The sequence below is a fragment of the Eptesicus fuscus genome, chromosome 7 (genome assembly GCF_027574615.1).
Source record: "Eptesicus fuscus isolate TK198812 chromosome 7, DD_ASM_mEF_20220401, whole genome shotgun sequence".
NCBI lineage: Eukaryota > Metazoa > Chordata > Mammalia > Chiroptera > Vespertilionidae > Eptesicus > Eptesicus fuscus.
Window position 1 is genome coordinate 101,687,180 of NC_072479.1, and position 18,409 is coordinate 101,705,588.

General features: G+C 39.6%; 1 protein-coding gene across 2 annotated transcripts in view; it reads right to left on the reverse strand.

The window, feature by feature from the left end:
- The window catches only part of DMC1 (DNA meiotic recombinase 1), a 31,006-nt gene that overhangs the window by 9,938 nt on the left and 2,659 nt on the right, over positions 1 to 18,409 (reverse strand). The window contains exons 5-11 of one of the 2 annotated variants that reach the window (XM_008144619.3): positions 17,658 to 17,710; positions 16,383 to 16,424; positions 14,937 to 15,009; positions 9,133 to 9,224; positions 7,393 to 7,466; positions 7,151 to 7,265; positions 6,752 to 6,812 (exon numbers count right to left, since the gene is read on the reverse strand). In XM_008144619.3, the coding sequence (XP_008142841.1) occupies positions 6,752 to 6,812; positions 7,151 to 7,265; positions 7,393 to 7,466; positions 9,133 to 9,224; positions 14,937 to 15,009; positions 16,383 to 16,424; positions 17,658 to 17,710 (510 nt within the window). The remainder of the gene's footprint in view (positions 1 to 6,751; positions 6,813 to 7,150; positions 7,266 to 7,392; positions 7,467 to 9,132; positions 9,225 to 14,936; positions 15,010 to 16,382; positions 16,425 to 17,657; positions 17,711 to 18,409) is intronic. The other variant, XM_008144620.3, reaches the window with a different exon arrangement.

The following is an 18,409-nucleotide window of genomic DNA, read 5'->3' on the forward strand; positions in this document are numbered from 1 at the left end:
TCTGGTTGAACAGAATACAGCCTATATCATATCATATCATTGAGGGTAAAACCCAGAACAACCTGACCTCCCAACCTCAAATTTGGGTGATGGGGTCATGAAGCATAGGTCATGGTGATGGTAGGGCAGATAATATCTTTCTGGGAGTGGAATGTACTTAATCATGACAGTGAGGCTAAAAGAGCATAACTTTGAAGTCAAAGATACAAGGATTAAAATCCTGGTTCTGTTTTTGTTTTTAAATAATTTTTATTTATTTCAGAGAGGAAGGGAGAGGGAGAGAGAGACAGAAATATCAATGATGAGAGAGAATCATTGCTCAGCTGCCTCCTGCATGCCCCACACCAGGGATTAAGCCCACAACCCAGGCATGTACCCAGACCGGGAATCAAACCCATGACCTCCTGGTTCATAGGTTGATGCTCAACCACTAAGCCACACGGCCGGGCTGGCTCTGTTTTTTAATTGTGTGATTAAGTACTAAATACTCTGAGCCTCTGTTTCCTCCTTTGTAAATTAGGAATAATAATATCTATCTGAAATACTTGTTGGAGTGGTGACCTTGAGGGGCCTGGGCAAAGGCAAGCTTCAGGGACAACTGATAGCCGTGTTGTTTTTTTACCTGCTAAGGGGTAAGCTTATAGATGGAATTTCTAAGAAGGGGTCCAATGAGGAGAAAAAGACGGGGTGAGCATGCTCAAGAATAAGGAAGATGCTTTGAGGTTAGGGGAAGATAGTGAGAAAAGAATATTGCCAGAAGAGAAGAATTTTGGAGAAAGAGAAGAGATGGTTTAAAAAAAGGAATATGTTTAACAAGTTTTGTTAAGTAATTCATCCCTTTTGTTTCCTCCCAAAGTATGCAGAAAACTCTACATTTTTTTCTACACTTTGAGATGGAATTCTAGAATTTTTGAAGGATGGAGCAACATACTGGGAATACCTTCACAAAAAGAACAGGAAGGCCGAAACCGGTTTAGCTCAGTGGATAGAGCATCTGCCTGCGGACTCAAGGGTCCCAGGTTCGATTCCGGTCAAGGGCATGTACCTTGGTTGCGGGCACATCCCCAGTGGGGGGTGTGCAGGAGGCAGCTGATTGATGTTTCTCTCCCTTCGATGTTTCTAACTCTCTATCCCTCTCCCTCTCTGTAAAAAATCAATAAAATATATTAAAAAAAAAAAAAAAAGAACAGGAAGGCCCAAGGAGGCTGAGTGAATTACATAAGATAATGCATGAAAGACCTGGCACATGGTAAGCAATCAATAAATATAAATTCTCTTAATTTTGATGGAGAAGAATGTAAGTTCAAATGACAAGGTCACCGTGCTAGTAACCCTGGTTTAATATTTTTCTCTAACTATATTGCCTCTTAATTTATGCTAATGATGTTAAATCAGTAGGAGACATCCCTAGAGAATAAACTGACTTCATATTTATGAGACTGCAAATGTCTTAAGATGACTTTTTGTTTTAGCAAGACAAATACACAAATGAAGTAGGCGATTTCATGGTCTTATTCATCCCTCATCTTATTATTTACCCTGGTGAGGAGTTTTATAGCCTGACTAGAGGCCCGGTGCACAAAATTCCTGCACTGGGGAGGGGGGTCCCCTCAGCCCGGCCTGCGCCCTCTCACAGTCTGGGACCCCTTGCTCCTCACTGCCCGCCTGTTCACTGCTCCTTATCACTCAGCTTGCTGCTCCTTAGCACTGCCACAGAGGCGGGAGAGGCTCCCACCACTGCCGCTGCACTTGCCAGCTGCCAGCTGTGAGCCCAGCTTCTGGCTGGAGCGCACTGACCACCAGGGGGGGCAGCTCCTGCGTTGAGCATCTGCCCCCTGGTGGTCAGTGTGCCTCATAGTGACTGGTTGTTCTGCCGTTCAGTCAATTTGCATATTAGTCTTTTATTATATAGGATATTCTGACTTTTTACATCTAGACCTTCATCAATTGGATCATTCTAGCTTTAAAATCTGTATCTGTAAGCCTTGTCTAGGAGCTATTGCTCTGCTGTATCACACGGTAGCTCCTTGCCTCTATAATTTTGTTTCTTTTTAATACAATGTGCCATCAAGTATAATGCATGGGATATAAGCCTCAATTATTGTCAGCGTACTTGGGGACTCATCCTAATTATAGTGATATTTCTCTGACAGGCTCCAGGCAAGCTGTAGCTTGGAGTTCCTCAACACTGAGAAAAAAAGGTATTTTCTTTATGGGAGGTTTTCTAATAGCATTTGGAATCCTTTAGTTTAAAACTTTTTTTTCATTTAGTGTGGTAATTTATGTGCCTTATATGAAGACATGCATTTAATTTGTATTGTTATAATTTAAAATACTTTAGAATATACTAATTATGGAGAGCCTTATTTCCTTACAACTCAGCTAGGTGGAGGAGATGATGTTTCAAAGCAGATGTTTCAAAGCTAGCAAAAGTACTAGCTTCTGTTACCTTCTCTGGCTCTTTACCTAGCTCAGCCTTTATATAATAAAAGGCTAATATGCAAATCGACTGAACAGCAGAATGACCGGTCGCTATGACACACACTGATCACCAGGGGGCAGACGCTCAACACAGGAGCTGCCCCCTGGTGGTCAGTACGCTCCCACAGGGGGAGCACCACTCAGCTAGAAGCCAGGCTCACAGCTGGCAAGTGCAACAGTGGCTGCGGGGTGGGAGCCTCTCCTGCCTCCGCAGTAGCATGAGCCTCTCCTGCCTCCGTGGCAGCACTAAGGATGTCCGACTGATGGCTTAGGCCCCCTAAGCCGTCAGTCAGACATCCCCCGAGGGCTCCTGGACTGCGAGAGGGCACAGGCCGGGATGAGGGATCCCCCGCCCCCACACCGAGTGCACGAATTTCGTGCATCGGACCTCTACTTTCATTATAAATCTCCTCTCTGCTCCAACTCCTTCAATTATTTCCTTTTTGTCACCTCTCTATTTCTCCTGTCATTGTCTTACTGGAGTCAATCCAAAATGGTTTTATTCTTTTGGAAACTTTCTACAAATATAAGAAAAAGAACCCTACCTGTGACCTAATTCCCACTGATTTCCTTTGCCTTCTAACTCCAGATAGACAGTGTTGGCCTCTTCATTGTTCCCTCCCCACATCTGAAGAAAGAACATTGCTCTTTAACTTGAACTGTTTTATTTGAATGCAACCCACTGAGCCAATGAGTCATTTTCTCTTTTTAAAGCAAGCCTGAAAAATCTTCCATTTCTCTTCAGTTTAAAATTATTCTGTTTGTGAAGTATTTTATGTCCTATGTATAAAGATACCCTATAAAACAGAGAAGACTGCCTTCACAACTCAATGACTAATGACAATGGGTGCCCTACCAAGACTAAAATTTTGAGTTAAAGGGACATCATTTAGTTGTCTTTTTTTTTAATGAAGGCAAGGCACAGTCTTTTTTGTTCACTAGTGAATTTCCATAATCTTGATATACATTTTCAATAAATATTTATTGAATGAATTAAATGATTAATTTCCCTCTTCTCAATATTTTAACTTGCTTAATATCATTTGTGTAGTCTTTTCACATTGGAATCTCCTGTGATTAAGTAGAAAATACTCATAAAAGAGTATTGAAAAATGAGAGCTATATCAAACTGCAGAAGGTGCAGCAATACTCTTAGAGTTAATTTAGAAAATGTCTAATGAGAGACACATTCATTTCAGTACAATTTGCAGAATCTACACTAGCATATCAAAGATCATCTAATATATATGTCAATCTCCATTACATTTATTTTATAATTAGAAGTTTGGGGAATGGAATAGACAGCAGTGACTGCAGTTAATAATAAAAAATAATATATGTCAATGACCCATTTATCTGCTACTCTCTGATATACTGACTCAATTTTCAAGTGATATCACTATGTTTTGCAACCATCATAGTAATAATTGATGGAAGCGAAAATCTTCAACGGATGTTGAAATCAATGGGTGAAAGCTTATCATAGAACAAGGTCTCAAAGTATAACCTCACAAATTACTTGTTGATTACAAAGGGGAAAATGTCTTTTACAATGTAGAAATTTTGTGAACACCATCTTAATCACATGATCAAACTTAACACCACTAATAATGGGACAAACTGTCCTATAATTTTCTTGCCAAAAGTGTTTAACACTTTAAATAATGAGGAAAAATCAATCGAAATTTGAGGGACATTCTGAAAAACAGTTCGCCTGTGCTCTTAAAAAATGTCAGTGTCATAAAAGTCTAACAAAGGTTGAGGAGCTGTTTTGATTAAAGGAGACTAAAGAGATATGACAATTATCAAAGTACAATCCTCCATTGCTCTTAAATCTAAAACAAAACAAAAAAATCCCAACAACTATAAAGGAAATTATTGTCACAATTGGAGACACTTGAATAAAAGTGTATATTAGATAACACAAGTATGCCAATGTTAAATTTCCTGAGTGTAATAATTATATTGTAGTTATGTATGAAAATGTTCTTGTTCTTAGAAGAGCTATGCTGAAGCATTACATGGTGAAGTGTCATGATGTCTACAAATAATTCTCAATGATTCATGGAAAAAAGACCCTCAAATGGTTCACCAAAAAATACACACACACACATATGATATGAGGGTGTGCACACACAAGAGAAAAAACATGTGGCAAAATGTTAACAATTTGATGAGTCTAGGTGAAAGATATATGTGTATTTATTATACTTGTCTTACAACTTTTCTCTGATAAAAATTTTTTCTAAATAAAAAGTTGATGAAAAGATCTTTAAAAGCAATATTATGGATTCAGGATTATTTTGATTGCTTATTAAGATATATAATCTTCAGCCGAAACCGGTTTGGCTCAGTGGATAGAGCGTCGGCCTGCGGACTGGAGGGTCCCAGGTTCGATTCCGGTCAAGGGCGTGTACCTTGGTTGCGGGCACATCCCCAGTGGGGGTTGTGCAGGAGGCAGCTGATTGATGTTTCTCTATCATTGATGTTTCTGACTGTCTATCCCTCTCTCTTCCTCTCTGTGAAAAATCAATAAAATATATTAAAAAAAAAAGATATATAATCTTCAGAATTTTTTTATGGTAGCAACTAAACTTTCTTCAAATTTTCTCTTTTCATTACCTTCTTTTATCTCTGCTTGCCTTTCCCTTCATGGCCATCTTTCAAACAGAGCCATCAATTGGTGAATTACATGTTTAAATATTTCAACAAATTTGCATATGCCTAATATGGACTGAATTGCTTCTTTAAACAGTAGACTTCTCTCATAGGAACTCTTATACATACATACATACATACATACATACATACATACATACATACATCCTATAATGCCTGCCCCCCCCCCTTTTTTTTTAAAGCTAACAGTTTATTAGTTCTATAGAAGTCATTCATATATCTGGAATATATTTTAATTTCCCTGGGATTTTTTCTTCTTATCCTTTAATATTCTTTTAGTCCTAGACAAAAGCAGAGCCCAAAGTATCTCTGAAAATAGTTAAACTATTGCTTTATTTTATAAAGAACTAGAGAAAAATAGGTTCTGGATAACAAATAAGTGATATTTGCAATTATAAAGTAACTAGAGGCCCGGTGCATGGATTCGTGCACATTGAAAGTAAATTAATTAGAAGGTGGCCAGTGGGGGTGGAGACTGGGTGAGACTGGCTGGATATGCCCTGGAGCCAACCTTCCTCGGTCCCTCCCCAGCCGGCCGCACTTGGAGTGGGGCCGAGGCTTGAAGGGCATCTACGGAGTGACCGGGGTCCCTCTGGCAGGTGTGGTCCCTTGGCCTGGCCTGTGAGGATTGGGCCAAAGCCAGCTCTCTGACATCCCCCAATGGGTCCTGGGTTGTGAAAGGGTGGTACTTGGACACACTCTGGAATTGGGCTCCCTCCTCTCTGGTTCCGGGTGCATCACCTGAGAACCACAGCTGCCAAGTCACTGCAGCTCGGCAGCTCCTGCATTGAGTGTCTGCCCCCTGGTGGTCATTGTGCATCATAGCTACTGGTTGGACAGTCACTTAGGCTTTTATACATATAGACTAGAGGCTCAGCGCACTAAATTCGTGCATGGGGGGTTCCTCAGCCCAGCCTGCACCCTCTTGCAATCCGGGACCCCTCAGGGGATTTCCGACCCCTGCGGGATTGGGCCTAAACTGGCCGTCGGAGATCCCTCTCACAATTCGGGACCGCTGGCTTCTAACTGCTCGCCTGCCTGCCTGATTGCCCCTAACTGTCTCTGCCTGCCTGCCTGCCTGATTGCCCCTAACCGCCTCTGTCTTGGCCCCCACACCTGGGACTCAGGCTTCCCTCCTCTGGCTGGCCAAAGGCAACCGGGATGTGGGCTTCCTTCCCTCTGGCTGGCTGCAGGCACCTGGGACCTGGGCCAGCTTTGCCTGGGTTGGCCGCAGGCACCCGATTGGCTTCGCCCGGGCAGGCACCAGGGACCAAGGGTGGCTTCCCTGCCTCCGGCCGGGGCCGCAGGCATCCGGGACTGTGACCACGGGCGGCTTCCCTGCCTCCGGGGAGGCTTCCCCTGGGCCGGGCCCTTGCTTTATCCGGAAGGACATCTGGAAGAAGTCCGGTCGATCTGGTCTAATTAGCATATTACCCTTTTATTAGTATAGATATGAACTGTGCAATAAAGAGATTTGTGATATATCTGTGACCACATCAGAACTGATTATATTGGAATTGTTTTCTATTCTACACTTTAATCCTCTGTTATTAACCTTTGTGAAATACAAAAGTGGAATATTGGGGCTTACGTCATAGTTGCTCCTGGATCAGCAGTCATTTGATTGGTCACAAACACAGCCACATTATATTCTGCATCAAGAAATAAAATTAAGAAACTAAGATAATGGCAAAGTAAATATAAGAAGTTCTTTGCTTAGATTTCAGAAGTTAGGAATTTTGTAGCTTATTTTATAAACAAAATTATATTCCTATTTTTCTTTAATTACATAAATTGAGTCAAAGTTATTATTACTTAGGTACCTTATTGTATTAGAATAAATATTTTTTTAAAGAGTGGTATTCTCATGAAAGTAATTTTAATTTTAGAAAATGTATTGCCTCCTGACATTATTCTGAGCTTCTCTGCAAAGTCTACTCAGGAAACAGTCACAGATGCTATTCTGATAGTGCTATTTATTAAAATCTACCTTCTGAGATTTTTTGTAGTCGTGATAACATCTGGGCCAATTTTTGTTGTCGTTCAGCCAACTCCCCACGACCACTGAAATCCACTCGAAAAAGTGCCATTATCGAATCAATGATCTGCACAGAATTCATGTAAAAATAAATATGCATTTGGAAAGGAAGAAGTTAATATGAATCAGAATCAATAAAAGAAACATAATATACTAAATAGCTCTGTGAATGAGCAATATTTAAAAGCTTGTACCAACAGCTTGAAGATGCCAGCTTCTTCATGGAATTTTGCTGCTACATAGTCAAGTAGCTCCATCTGATGTTCACCTGGTGGGAAATGCAGTGAGAAAATGTTATAAAAGCTGGAAAAAGCAGAGGCAAAAATCAATTATGTCTTTGGCAGTCAGGCAAAGAGAATCCTGGAAGGATTTCTTTCTTTTTTTTATCCTCACTCGAGGATATTTTTTCCATTGATCTTTTTTTAAATTTTTTAAAATTGATTTTAGAGAGAGGAAGGGAGTAGGATAGAGAGATAGAAGCATCAGTGAGAGAGGAACATCACCCATCAGCTGCCTCCTGCATGCACCCCTACCGTGGATAGAGCCCGCAAACCCGGGCCATGTGCCCTGACCAGGAATCCAACTAGTGACTTCTTAGTTCCTGGGTCAACGGTCAACTGTTGAGCCACACCAGCCGGGCTCCATTGATCTTTAGAGAGAGAGTGGAAGGGAGAGATGAGGGAGAGAGAGAGAGAAAAAGAGAGAGGAAAATTGATGTGAGAGAAACACATTGATTGGCTGCTTCCTGCCTGTGCCCCTGCTGGGGCTGGGGAACCTGCAAGCGAGGTACATGCCCTTGATTGGGAATTGAACCCGAGACCCTTCCTTCCATGGCTGATGCTCTAACCAATGAGGCAAACCGGCCAGGGCAAAATTTTCTTTTTAAAAATATTTTTGTATTGATTTCAGAGAGGAAAGGAGAGGGAGAGATAGAAAAATCAATGATGAGAGAGAATCATTGATTGGCTGCCTCCTGCATGCCCCACACTGGGGATCGAGCCTGAAATCAGGGCATGTGTCCTGACCAGGAATCAAACCCTGACCTCCTGGTTCATAGGTCGATGCTCAACCAGAGTCAAGCCAGCCTGGCAGAATTTTCTTAGTTATTTAATTATTTAACTTTATTAAATACTAGAGCAGTGGTTCTCAACCTTTCTAATGCTGTGACCCTTTAATATAGTTCCTCATGTTGTAGTGACCCCCAACCATAAAATTATTTTCGTTGCTACTTCATAACTGTAATTTTGCTACTGTTAATAAATCATAATGTAAAGATTGTATGTAAATCCACAACAAGAGGAACTGTATTAAAGGGTCGCGGCATTAGAAAGGTTGAGAACCACTGTACTAGAGGCCTGGTTCATGAAATTTTGTGCACTCGGGGGGGGGGGGGGGGGGGAGGGAGGCATCCCTCAGCCAAGCCTATCAGGGGATATCTGACTGATGCGAAGGCAGGAGAGGCTCCCGTCACCACTGCTGCGCTTGCCAGCTGTGAGCCTAGCTCAGGGCTTCTGGCTGAGTGGTGCTCCCCCTGTGGGAGTGCACTGACCATCAGGGAGCAGCTCCTGCATTCAGCGTCTGTCCCCTGGTGGTCAGTGCGTGTCATAGTGACTGGTTGTTGGGCAGTTTGGTCAATTTGCATATTAGCCTTTTATTATATAGGATGACTTCATATTCTGCATCAGCATACATGCCAAATGCTACAATACCCATGATACTCTCCATTTCAAACACAAAGGTAAGAAATAATTTCAGGGCACTTTAATATCTAAGGACTTACCAGATGATACAATTTGTGGACTAAATTAATTTGGAGAAAAGTAAAATAAAAAGAGAAAATAACAGTGTCAAAAAGTTGTGATTATTACTCAGATAGTGAATCAGTGCTGCCAACCTTAAAACAACCCAAGCATCCAATTGCAGGGGGTTCTTACTAGTATATGCACGTGCATAAAGCACATTGTCCAGCACTGCATCGTGGTCTACATTGAAGCGATCAGCAATGTCCCGGAGGCGATCTGGACGGCTGGAAGGTGCCAAAATTAAGGAACTAATAAAGCAATTCTAAAAAAGTTTAGACAACTACAAAAAATAATACTGTCAGTAAATGAACTGAGAGGCAAAATGATGTACCTGCAAAGGTATTCTGGAGGATACTAATAATCACTTCAAATCTACACCACATTTTATTTTTCATAAGTGCCTCAATGAATACCTTAGGTAGTGATAATGGTTAGAGAAATGATAAAGCCGTAAGCATTTAAATGTTAAATTATCTAATCTTTACAATAACCATGGAAGCCAGTTGTATGGCCTATATTACATTTTACAAATGAGGACACTGACAGAGATTAAGCAAATGACTCAGGATATGCAACAAATCAATTACAAGAGAAAAACTAAATACTAAGATTTGTGAATCTCTTTTGTTCTCAATTCTATAATAGATGTATTCTAGGAAGATATTACTGAATTATAATTTAAGTTACTTCAAAGTGAATTAATTCACTCTGTTCATACTCCTCACTTGTTTAATATGAAATAGCTTAATACACCATTAGTCATGTTTTGCCAGTGAATGGTAAATTTAACTACGTGAACCAAAGGATCAGAAAGGTAACTTCAAAGGTCAAAAGGGAATTACCAACCTCCTTCTAAGGAGTTGTGCTAGCTTTCTGAAATTAGTAAATTCATAGGGAAGCAAATTCAGTGTACCTGCAAAGGTATTCTGGAAGATGCTAATTATCACTTAGATCTATCTAAACTGTAAAGGAATAAAAACATTTTTCACCATGTCAGTGTTTACAAAACTTGGTTACTATGTAACCAGAAGTATAAAAATTGTGCTTATGCTGAAGGGAAGTTCAAATCAATCTACAAATATTTATTAACTGAACACCATATGGAATAAATCACCATAATCATAAATTACCAATGCAAGGAATTATGGTGCATATAAAGAGTCATAAGATAATCCACACCAAAAAGTAAACATAAAACATAATTAAGTAGGCAAAATATAAACATTAAAAAATATCAAGAGAGAACCAAATACATGTAAGAAACACTGAAAGAATAAAAACATTCTGCTGAGCACTCGTGTGTCCTTGTCCCTCCCTACTCATTCTTATATAGGACTTGGCTCCTAATTGTTTCTCTTTACCATTCTTGATAAAATCCAAATTGCCCAAACAGTGGTTTTTAATCTGCAAGAACAATTCCTCCCTCTCCGAGAACCATCCTTAAATAGCTATTTCTGAAACTAGCTGGAGCCCAGCTGAGCTCTTCTTATTACAGCCCTATACAACATTCCATCCTCCTTCCCCAAGTTAGAAATTTCCTTCAGAGTCTTCTTATGCCCAGTATTTCCAAATAAAGTATTCTGCAAACAGTTCTCTGGTGTTTTTCTTCTACTGGAGTTTTTTTGGAGAGTAAATTTAGAGGTTCTGTATGATCCAGAAACACTGTGAAGTGGGAATAGAGGGAGCAAACACCCAATAGGATAGAGATATACCATGCAAATTTCTATATGACGGGCCAAATGAACATTCAAGAGTGAAAGCAAAATAATGTATCTTCAGAATGCCAGAGCTCAAGTTTACCACCTCATTACTTTTCTGATAAAATGACTTGAGTAGGTACTCCAGGAAAACAGAAATACAGGAAAGATTTGGGATGCAAAAAACAATAATGAATAAAAAAACCCCGAGAATCTCAATAGTTAAGTCTAAATAATTGAAACTCTTCTTTTTGCTCATCCTTCACATCCAGATTTCCTCCTACTTCCTCTATCTCCATTGTTTCTTCTTTTTAGTCCTTTCTAAATACTGGCATACCCCAAAGTTGTATTCTCAGTTCTCTCTTCTCTCTAAGTTCTCTTGCCCCCTAGGCAATTACATCCATATCTCTGGGTCCTATCCCTTTCTTAAGCTGAGTCCAACGTTTGCAATTGCCATGTGAATGTCTTCCTGTACCTCACATTCAACACATTAAAATGAAACACCACCTTTTCTCTGAAACATGATCTGCTCGATTCTGTCATTAGCATCATGATTCTCTCATTGTCTACACAAAAAACCTTGTGTGGTTTCTCTCACCTCTTTCCTTTGTCTACCAAATACATTCATCAAGTCCTATCAATTTTCCTCCCTAATATTTCTTGTCCTTTTCTTTTTATCTCTACTGCTTCCAACCTAGATCAAGTTCTCGTTACTTGCCTAGAATATTGCAAAAGTATCTAATTTATACTCATCATCCATCTGGTTTTAAAGCCCTTTATGTCTAAGACTAAAATCACCTTACCAGCCTTGCATTCTGGAATACCTTCCACTTCAAACAAATTCTTTGTTATCTAAACAGGTTCTGAGAAACCAAGATGGCGGCATAGGTAAACACCTGAACTGCTGCCTCGCACAACAATTTCAAAACTACAACTAAAAGACAAAACGGACATCATCCAGAACCACAGGAAGGCTGGCTGAGTAGAAATTCTACAACTAGAAGGAAAGAAAAAAGCACACTGAGACTCACAGGAGCTGCGGAAGGCAGAGGTATGAAGGCACACGCAGAGAGGGCTGGCAACTGAGTACACAGCTGGCTTTCTCAATTAGGAGGGAGATACAAGCTCCCGACTGGTCTGAACTCGTTCCGGGCGAGACTCTGGGGACCCAGACTCATACGGGGAGAAACTGGACTGTCAGGCAGCGGGCAAAACTTGAGGGTGGCTTTCTCTCAGAGGTGCTTGCAGCCATTACCGCAGGACACAGACCCAGGGGCCTCTTAGGGCAAGGCTGATGGGAAGCCATTGTGATTTGCTCCGCCCTGAGACTCCGCCCCATCCAAGCTGAGTGCAGAGGCTTTTGCATATGAATGGCCTGGTCCTTTGAATTCTAAACTTACCTAACAAACTGCAGCTGAGTCAGTGAGACCCAGAACATCCAAAAGAAGGCCCAAGGCCCCACAGCAGTTTGCATTGCTTCACAGCTGGGCCTCATCTGGGCACCTCCAAAACCCAAACAAAGAAGAGCAATCTGCAGCTCCTGCTGGGTGGCCTCAGGCAGAGGCTAAATTAGCACCTCTTTGGTGATCCAAGAGCCAATGTACCCAGGGGTCAGAGTGGGACCATCCAGATTACAACTCCTCAGATCCATAAGGGACACACTCAGGGGGCAGACTCAGTGAGCACCAAAGCCCCACTGAAGGAAGTCTTGCCTCATAAGGGTGTCTCCAGCACAGAAGTTCTCCCATCATAGACACAGCTGATCCTCACAGCCAATTGGCCTGGAGGTCAATTCCCCCCAGTGATACCAACAACAATAAAGGCTTAACTACAACAAGACTGTGCACACAGCCCACAAAGGGGTGCACCAAGAGTGTCCACCTCAGGTAACTGGGGAGGCTGAGCCACTGGGCCCTATAGGACACCTAGCACACAAAGCCACTCTATCAACTCAGGGAAGCAGCCAAAATGCGGAGACAAAGGAACAGATCACAAATGAAAGAAATGGAGGAAAGCAAACTACTGAATATAGAGTTCAAAACCATGGTTATAAGGTTTTTCAAGCATTTTCTAGAAAAGGCCAATAAATTTAGTGAGACCCTCGAGGATATGAAAAAGGACCAACTAGAAATTAAGCATACACTGACTGAAATAAAAAATAATATACAGAGATCCAACAGCAGACTAGAGGATCGCAAGAATCAAGTCAAAGATTTGAAATACAAAGAAGCAAAAAACACCCAACTGGAAAAGCAAAAAGAAAAAAGAATCCAAAAATATGAAGATAGTGTAAGGAGCCTCTGGGACAACTTCAAGCGTACCAACATCTGAATTATAGGGGTGCCAAAAGAAGAGAGAGAGCAAGATACTGAAAACCTATTTGAAGAAATAATGACTGAAAACTTCCCCTACCTGGTGAAAGAAATAGACTTACAAGTCCAGGAAGCGCAGAGAATCCCAAACAAAAGGAATCCAAAGAGGACCACACCAAGACACATCATAATTAAAATGCCAAGAGCAAAAAACAAAGAGAGAATATTAAAAGCAGCAAGAGAAAGACAGTTAGTTACCTACCAGGGAGCACCCATACGATTGTCAGCTGATTTCTCAACAGAAACTATGCAGGCCAGACGGGAGTGGCAAGAAATATTCAAAGTGATGAATAGCAAGAACCTACAACCAAGATTACTCTACCCAGCAAAGCTATCATTCAGAATTGAAGGTCAGAGCTTTGCAGATAAGAAAAAGCTAAAGGAGTTCATCACTGCCAAACCAGTATTGTATGAAATGCTGAAAGGTATTCTTTAAGAAGAGGAAGAAGAAGAAAAAGGTAAAGATAAAAATTATGAACAACAAATACATATCTATCAACAAGTGAATCTAAAAATCAAGTGAATAAAAAATCAGATGAACACAATAAACTGGTGAATATAATAGAAACAGGGACATAGAAAGAAAGTGGACTGACAATTCTCGGGGGGCAGCATTTAAAATTAAATTTAAATGCTGACACAGTGAGCATTTAAAAAACAACGATATTTTATCGTAAGTTCTAAATTATCAGGTGTGGGGGGTGCTGGAAGAGACTGGACAAAAATCGTACACCTATGGATGAGGATAGTGGGGGGGGGGGGTAAGGGAAGAGAGTAGGGTGGGAATCGGGTGGAAGGGAGCTATGTGGGGCGGAAATAGGAACAATTGTAATAATCTTAACAATAAAGATTTATTTAAAAAATAAAATAAAATAAACAGGTTCTGCCCTTTTCCCTTTTGTGCTTGTGCTCCTTTCATACATTTCCCCTTATTTCGAACCACCTTCTGAGTGAGCCAATAATCTTCTGTCTAATTATAAGTAAAACTAGAGGCCCAGTGCACAACATTCATGCACTCGGGGTGGGGGTGGGGGTACCCTCAACATGGCCTGTGCCCTTTCGTAGTATAGGAGCCCTCAGGGGATGTCAGACTATTTGCAGGGAGTGGGCCTAAGCTGCAGTTGGACACCCTTAGTGCTGCCATGGAGGTGGGCTGCTGCGCTTACCAGCCATCAGCCTGGCTTGTGGCTGAGCAGCGATCCCCCTATGGGAGCTCACTGACCACCAGGGGGCAGCTCCTGCATTGAGCATCTGCCCCCTGGTGGTCAGTGCATGTCATAGTGACTGGTCATTCCACTGTTTGGTCGATTTGCATATTACTCTTTTATTAGATAGGATATTTGGAGAAGAGAATTAAAAATGAATATGTATTTTCCTCTCATGTATTTGTTTTGTCAATTTCACTGAAAATCCTTTCAGAGAAATGAATTTTTTTTTTTTTAAAGTGATTTGCGTTCATGTCCCTGTTCGGGCGCTACGTTTTGCCGAAACCGGTTTGGCTCAGTGGATAGAGCGTCGGCCTGCAGACTCAAGGGTCCCAGGTTCGATTCCGGTTAAGGTCATGTGCCTTGGTTGTGGGCACATCCCCAGTGGGGGGTGTGCAGGAGGCAGCTGATTGATGTTTCTCTCTCTTCGATGTTTCTAACTCTCTATCCCTCTCCCTTCCTCTCTGTAAAATCAATAAAATATATTTTTTAAAAAAAAGTGATTTGAGACCTTTACCAGCAATTATTTTTCCCTTGGCTTTTCTCATTATTGCTGGTTTCCAAGATGATTATAAAAACGATATATTTCAAACAAACTCTTTTATAGTAACATTACTATATCACACTACTATGACAGCAAGTTATTTAAATAAAAAGGTTACAAAGTATTTTCTGTATCGATGAAGATAATCTTTCCTCCTGAGTAGCCACCTGCTCCTGGAAGTTGAGCTGTCACTAGGAAGCAATTAAGAGTTAATTAATATTAATAGAAATGAATACACTTTATATAAATAAATGTATAAATTAAAATGGGATTTATGCTGGTTTCAGTTCTTTTGTTAAGCTAGTAAAAAATCATGATCCTTTAGTTTCTAATCAGCATGTTATATTTTTATATTAGTAATTTATGGCAAAATTAAAGCATTCTGCCAGCAGAATAGTAATTCAACAAAGAATGACAACATCTCTCCCAAGGGGAGATATTCATGAAAGGTAGTTCTCCTAAAGAATAGAGACAGAATTTACTAACTTTCTTCCTATAAGAAATAATCACAAATATAATTTATGCTGTATAACTCATTTAAGTAATATTTTGATTAATTTTAGTCAAAATTTAAAATGCATTTTCTTTCTATGTAGTAGTAGTTCATACTAAGGAATTATTTTTCATTAAGTTCATGCATTATTTCATTTACTTTTGAAAACAACCCTAAATTTGGTACTATCATTATTCCTATTTTACTGATGGGGACAATTAGGAAGGTGAAGCAACTTGCCCAAGTCACATAGCTATTAAAGGTAGAGCCAAGAATGAAGCCAAGTATTTTGGTTCCAGAATCCTTTTCTTACTTATTTTGCCATGCCCCTTGTACTTAAGTCCAAGAAATGCACAGTGATGTCTTTGTGCAAAATGAAGTGTTTTTACTTACTCTGTTTTAGAAAAATTTATTTTTAAGTCTGTCTTAGGGCTAACCTTACTCCAAGGGATTCTAGGCCTCAATAGATCTTGTGACATTCTTGAAGATACAACTTAGAAAAGATAGAATGGGAAAAATTGAGACAGTGAAGCCTCTTCCCACCAACACAATTTACCTCATCCCTATTTCCATTCAGGTGTTCAGAGTGCAGCATTTCACCTCAAGCATCACACATTCAAAGACTAGCTTTGGTATCTGTGTACCTATGGGCAGTTAACCTCTCTGAGATTCATTTTCTTTGTAAATCTGTTCAGATTTTATGAGATTATATAAAGTATCAGGCACAACTTAGATTAGTAAGTGATAGCTATGATTATTTTTGTTATTATTATTATTTGTTGTTGTTGTTGTTAATCCTCACCAGAGGATATTTTTCTCTTGATTTTTAGAGAGTGGAAGGGAGAGGGAGAGAGGGAGAGACAGAGAGAGAAACATCGATGTGAGAGAGACACATCAATTGGTTGCCTCTTGCAGGTGCCCTAATCAGGGCTGGGGATGGAGCCTGCAACTGTGGTATGTGCTCTTGACCGTCATCGAACCTGGGAGCCTTCAGTCCAAGGGCTGATGCTCTATCCACTGAGCCAAAGCGGCTGGGGCTTTGTTATTATTGTTGTTGTTATGTATCCTTACCACAGAGTGTATGAGAGAGCTGGGTTTTTCCAGTACGAAATTCTGTGAAATATAGAAAACAAAAACCCATAGTTAAGTTTTAGATATTTTCATAAATAATAAAATATCGCCTCAGAGTATAGTTTCCTTTTCCAACAGTCAAATTTTACACATAAATTACCACATCATGAATAGATTCTGCATATATGAATACCAGTAGTAAAAATAACTTTTAAAGGTATTTTTTTCACAGAATTGCCCTTTGGATAAAGATTAAGTTAAACAAAGTTTTCCTTAGGAATAGTCATATAAACAAGAGTTTAAGACCCTATCATAGGAGAGCCTGGGGTTCTCCCACTGAACTGAGATCCTCAAAGGGAACTGAAGTAGTCTCATACTGGTGGTATGCCCTAACCACCAAAACAGCAAATTCTCTCTGGAGGAAAACTTGCAGTCACACCACTTTCGGCCCACTGAACTCCCACAGATTAAAGTCAAGCAATGATCTCACAAATATCAACACATATACAAGACAATAAGCCACTAAGACTAAGATAATAAAAATAGAAATAATGAAAACCAGATATATTTCTCTAAGTCAACAAAACAACATATTTAATTCTCCCAGGGCTGCAAGTACTGGAATTGTCAGGCATAGTATGTAATATAGTTATGCATGAATTGTTTTGAAGAAAAAATAGAGGATATAAATAGGGAAGAGAAAATCTACTATGTTCACTCAACATGCATTTCTTAAAAATAAGATCTGTTTCATTATTCAACTATCTTTTGAAAGAATGTAAAAAAATTTGACCATGTTCTATAGAAGTCAGAGATAAAACAATGAAAAATGTCAATAAGACCCATCTATTAATATTGGAATATATTTTAATTTTAGCATAGAATAATCCTATATTATGATAATTGATATTTTTACAATATATATTTTATTGTTTTTTTACAGAGAGGAAGGGAGAAGGATAGAGAGTTAGAAACATCGATGATAGAGAAACATCGATCAGCTGCCTCCTGAACACCCGCTACTGGGGATGTGCCCGCAACCAAGGTACATGCTCTTGACTGGAATCGAACCTGGGACCCTTCAGTCCGCAGGTCGATGCTCCATCCACTCAGCCAAACGGTTCAGGGCGAGAATTAATATTTTATCGTAAGTTCTAAATTAGATATAATTTACTATTGGTTGTTTATTTAATTATATATGTATGTTTGTGTATATATATATGTGTGTATATGTATTATTTTCCCCCAATAACAAAATATTAAGGTTCTGCTTACCTCCAAAAGCTTCTGTGATTGCCATGCTTTCAATTCCACCTCCTAGCAACTTACTGGAAATAGAAAGCAAGCATAAGTAACAGGAACAGAAATAAAGAAATCAAGAAAGGAGAAAGCATTAACATCATTTCTTTCTATATCTATCTATCTATTCAACATGAACAGGAACTCTTGGATGAACAAATGGTACACCACCTGTTAAATAACAGGTTCTACTGTGTGAGGGCTGGTGGATCAACAGAACAACTTGTAAGCCCTGCTGTTCTTATTTCTGGTACCAATAGGAAATGGGCATTATAAGCCTTATGTCTCAGTCTGGTCTTTAGAGCTGAATTGGAGTTTGAATAAATAGTCTTATTATTAACTGGGTTTTTCATATTGTGCTAGAACTATGTTTCTAAAAGTCAACTAACTATTCAATTTTTAAAAAAATATACTGAGAAACATGAAAAGTAGTTATTAGGAGAAAGGAAATGATAAATTAAACTATTTTTTAAGTGATTTAAAAAATTAGTTTAGCCTAATTTTAAAAATTAGGCTGATTCCAGTAACTATATATTTTTGGCCTGAAGTTCTTGTAAGAAATTTAATCTTGTTTCTACAAGTAGCTTAAAATTTATTTGCTACAGTTGCCTTTTGAAAAAAAAACACAACAAAACACAAAAAAACTACTTCAAAAGAAGAAGCTATTTCTACTACGTTTGGTAGAAACAACAGCCAGATAGAGAAAAATATAGTATTTCAAAGACTGT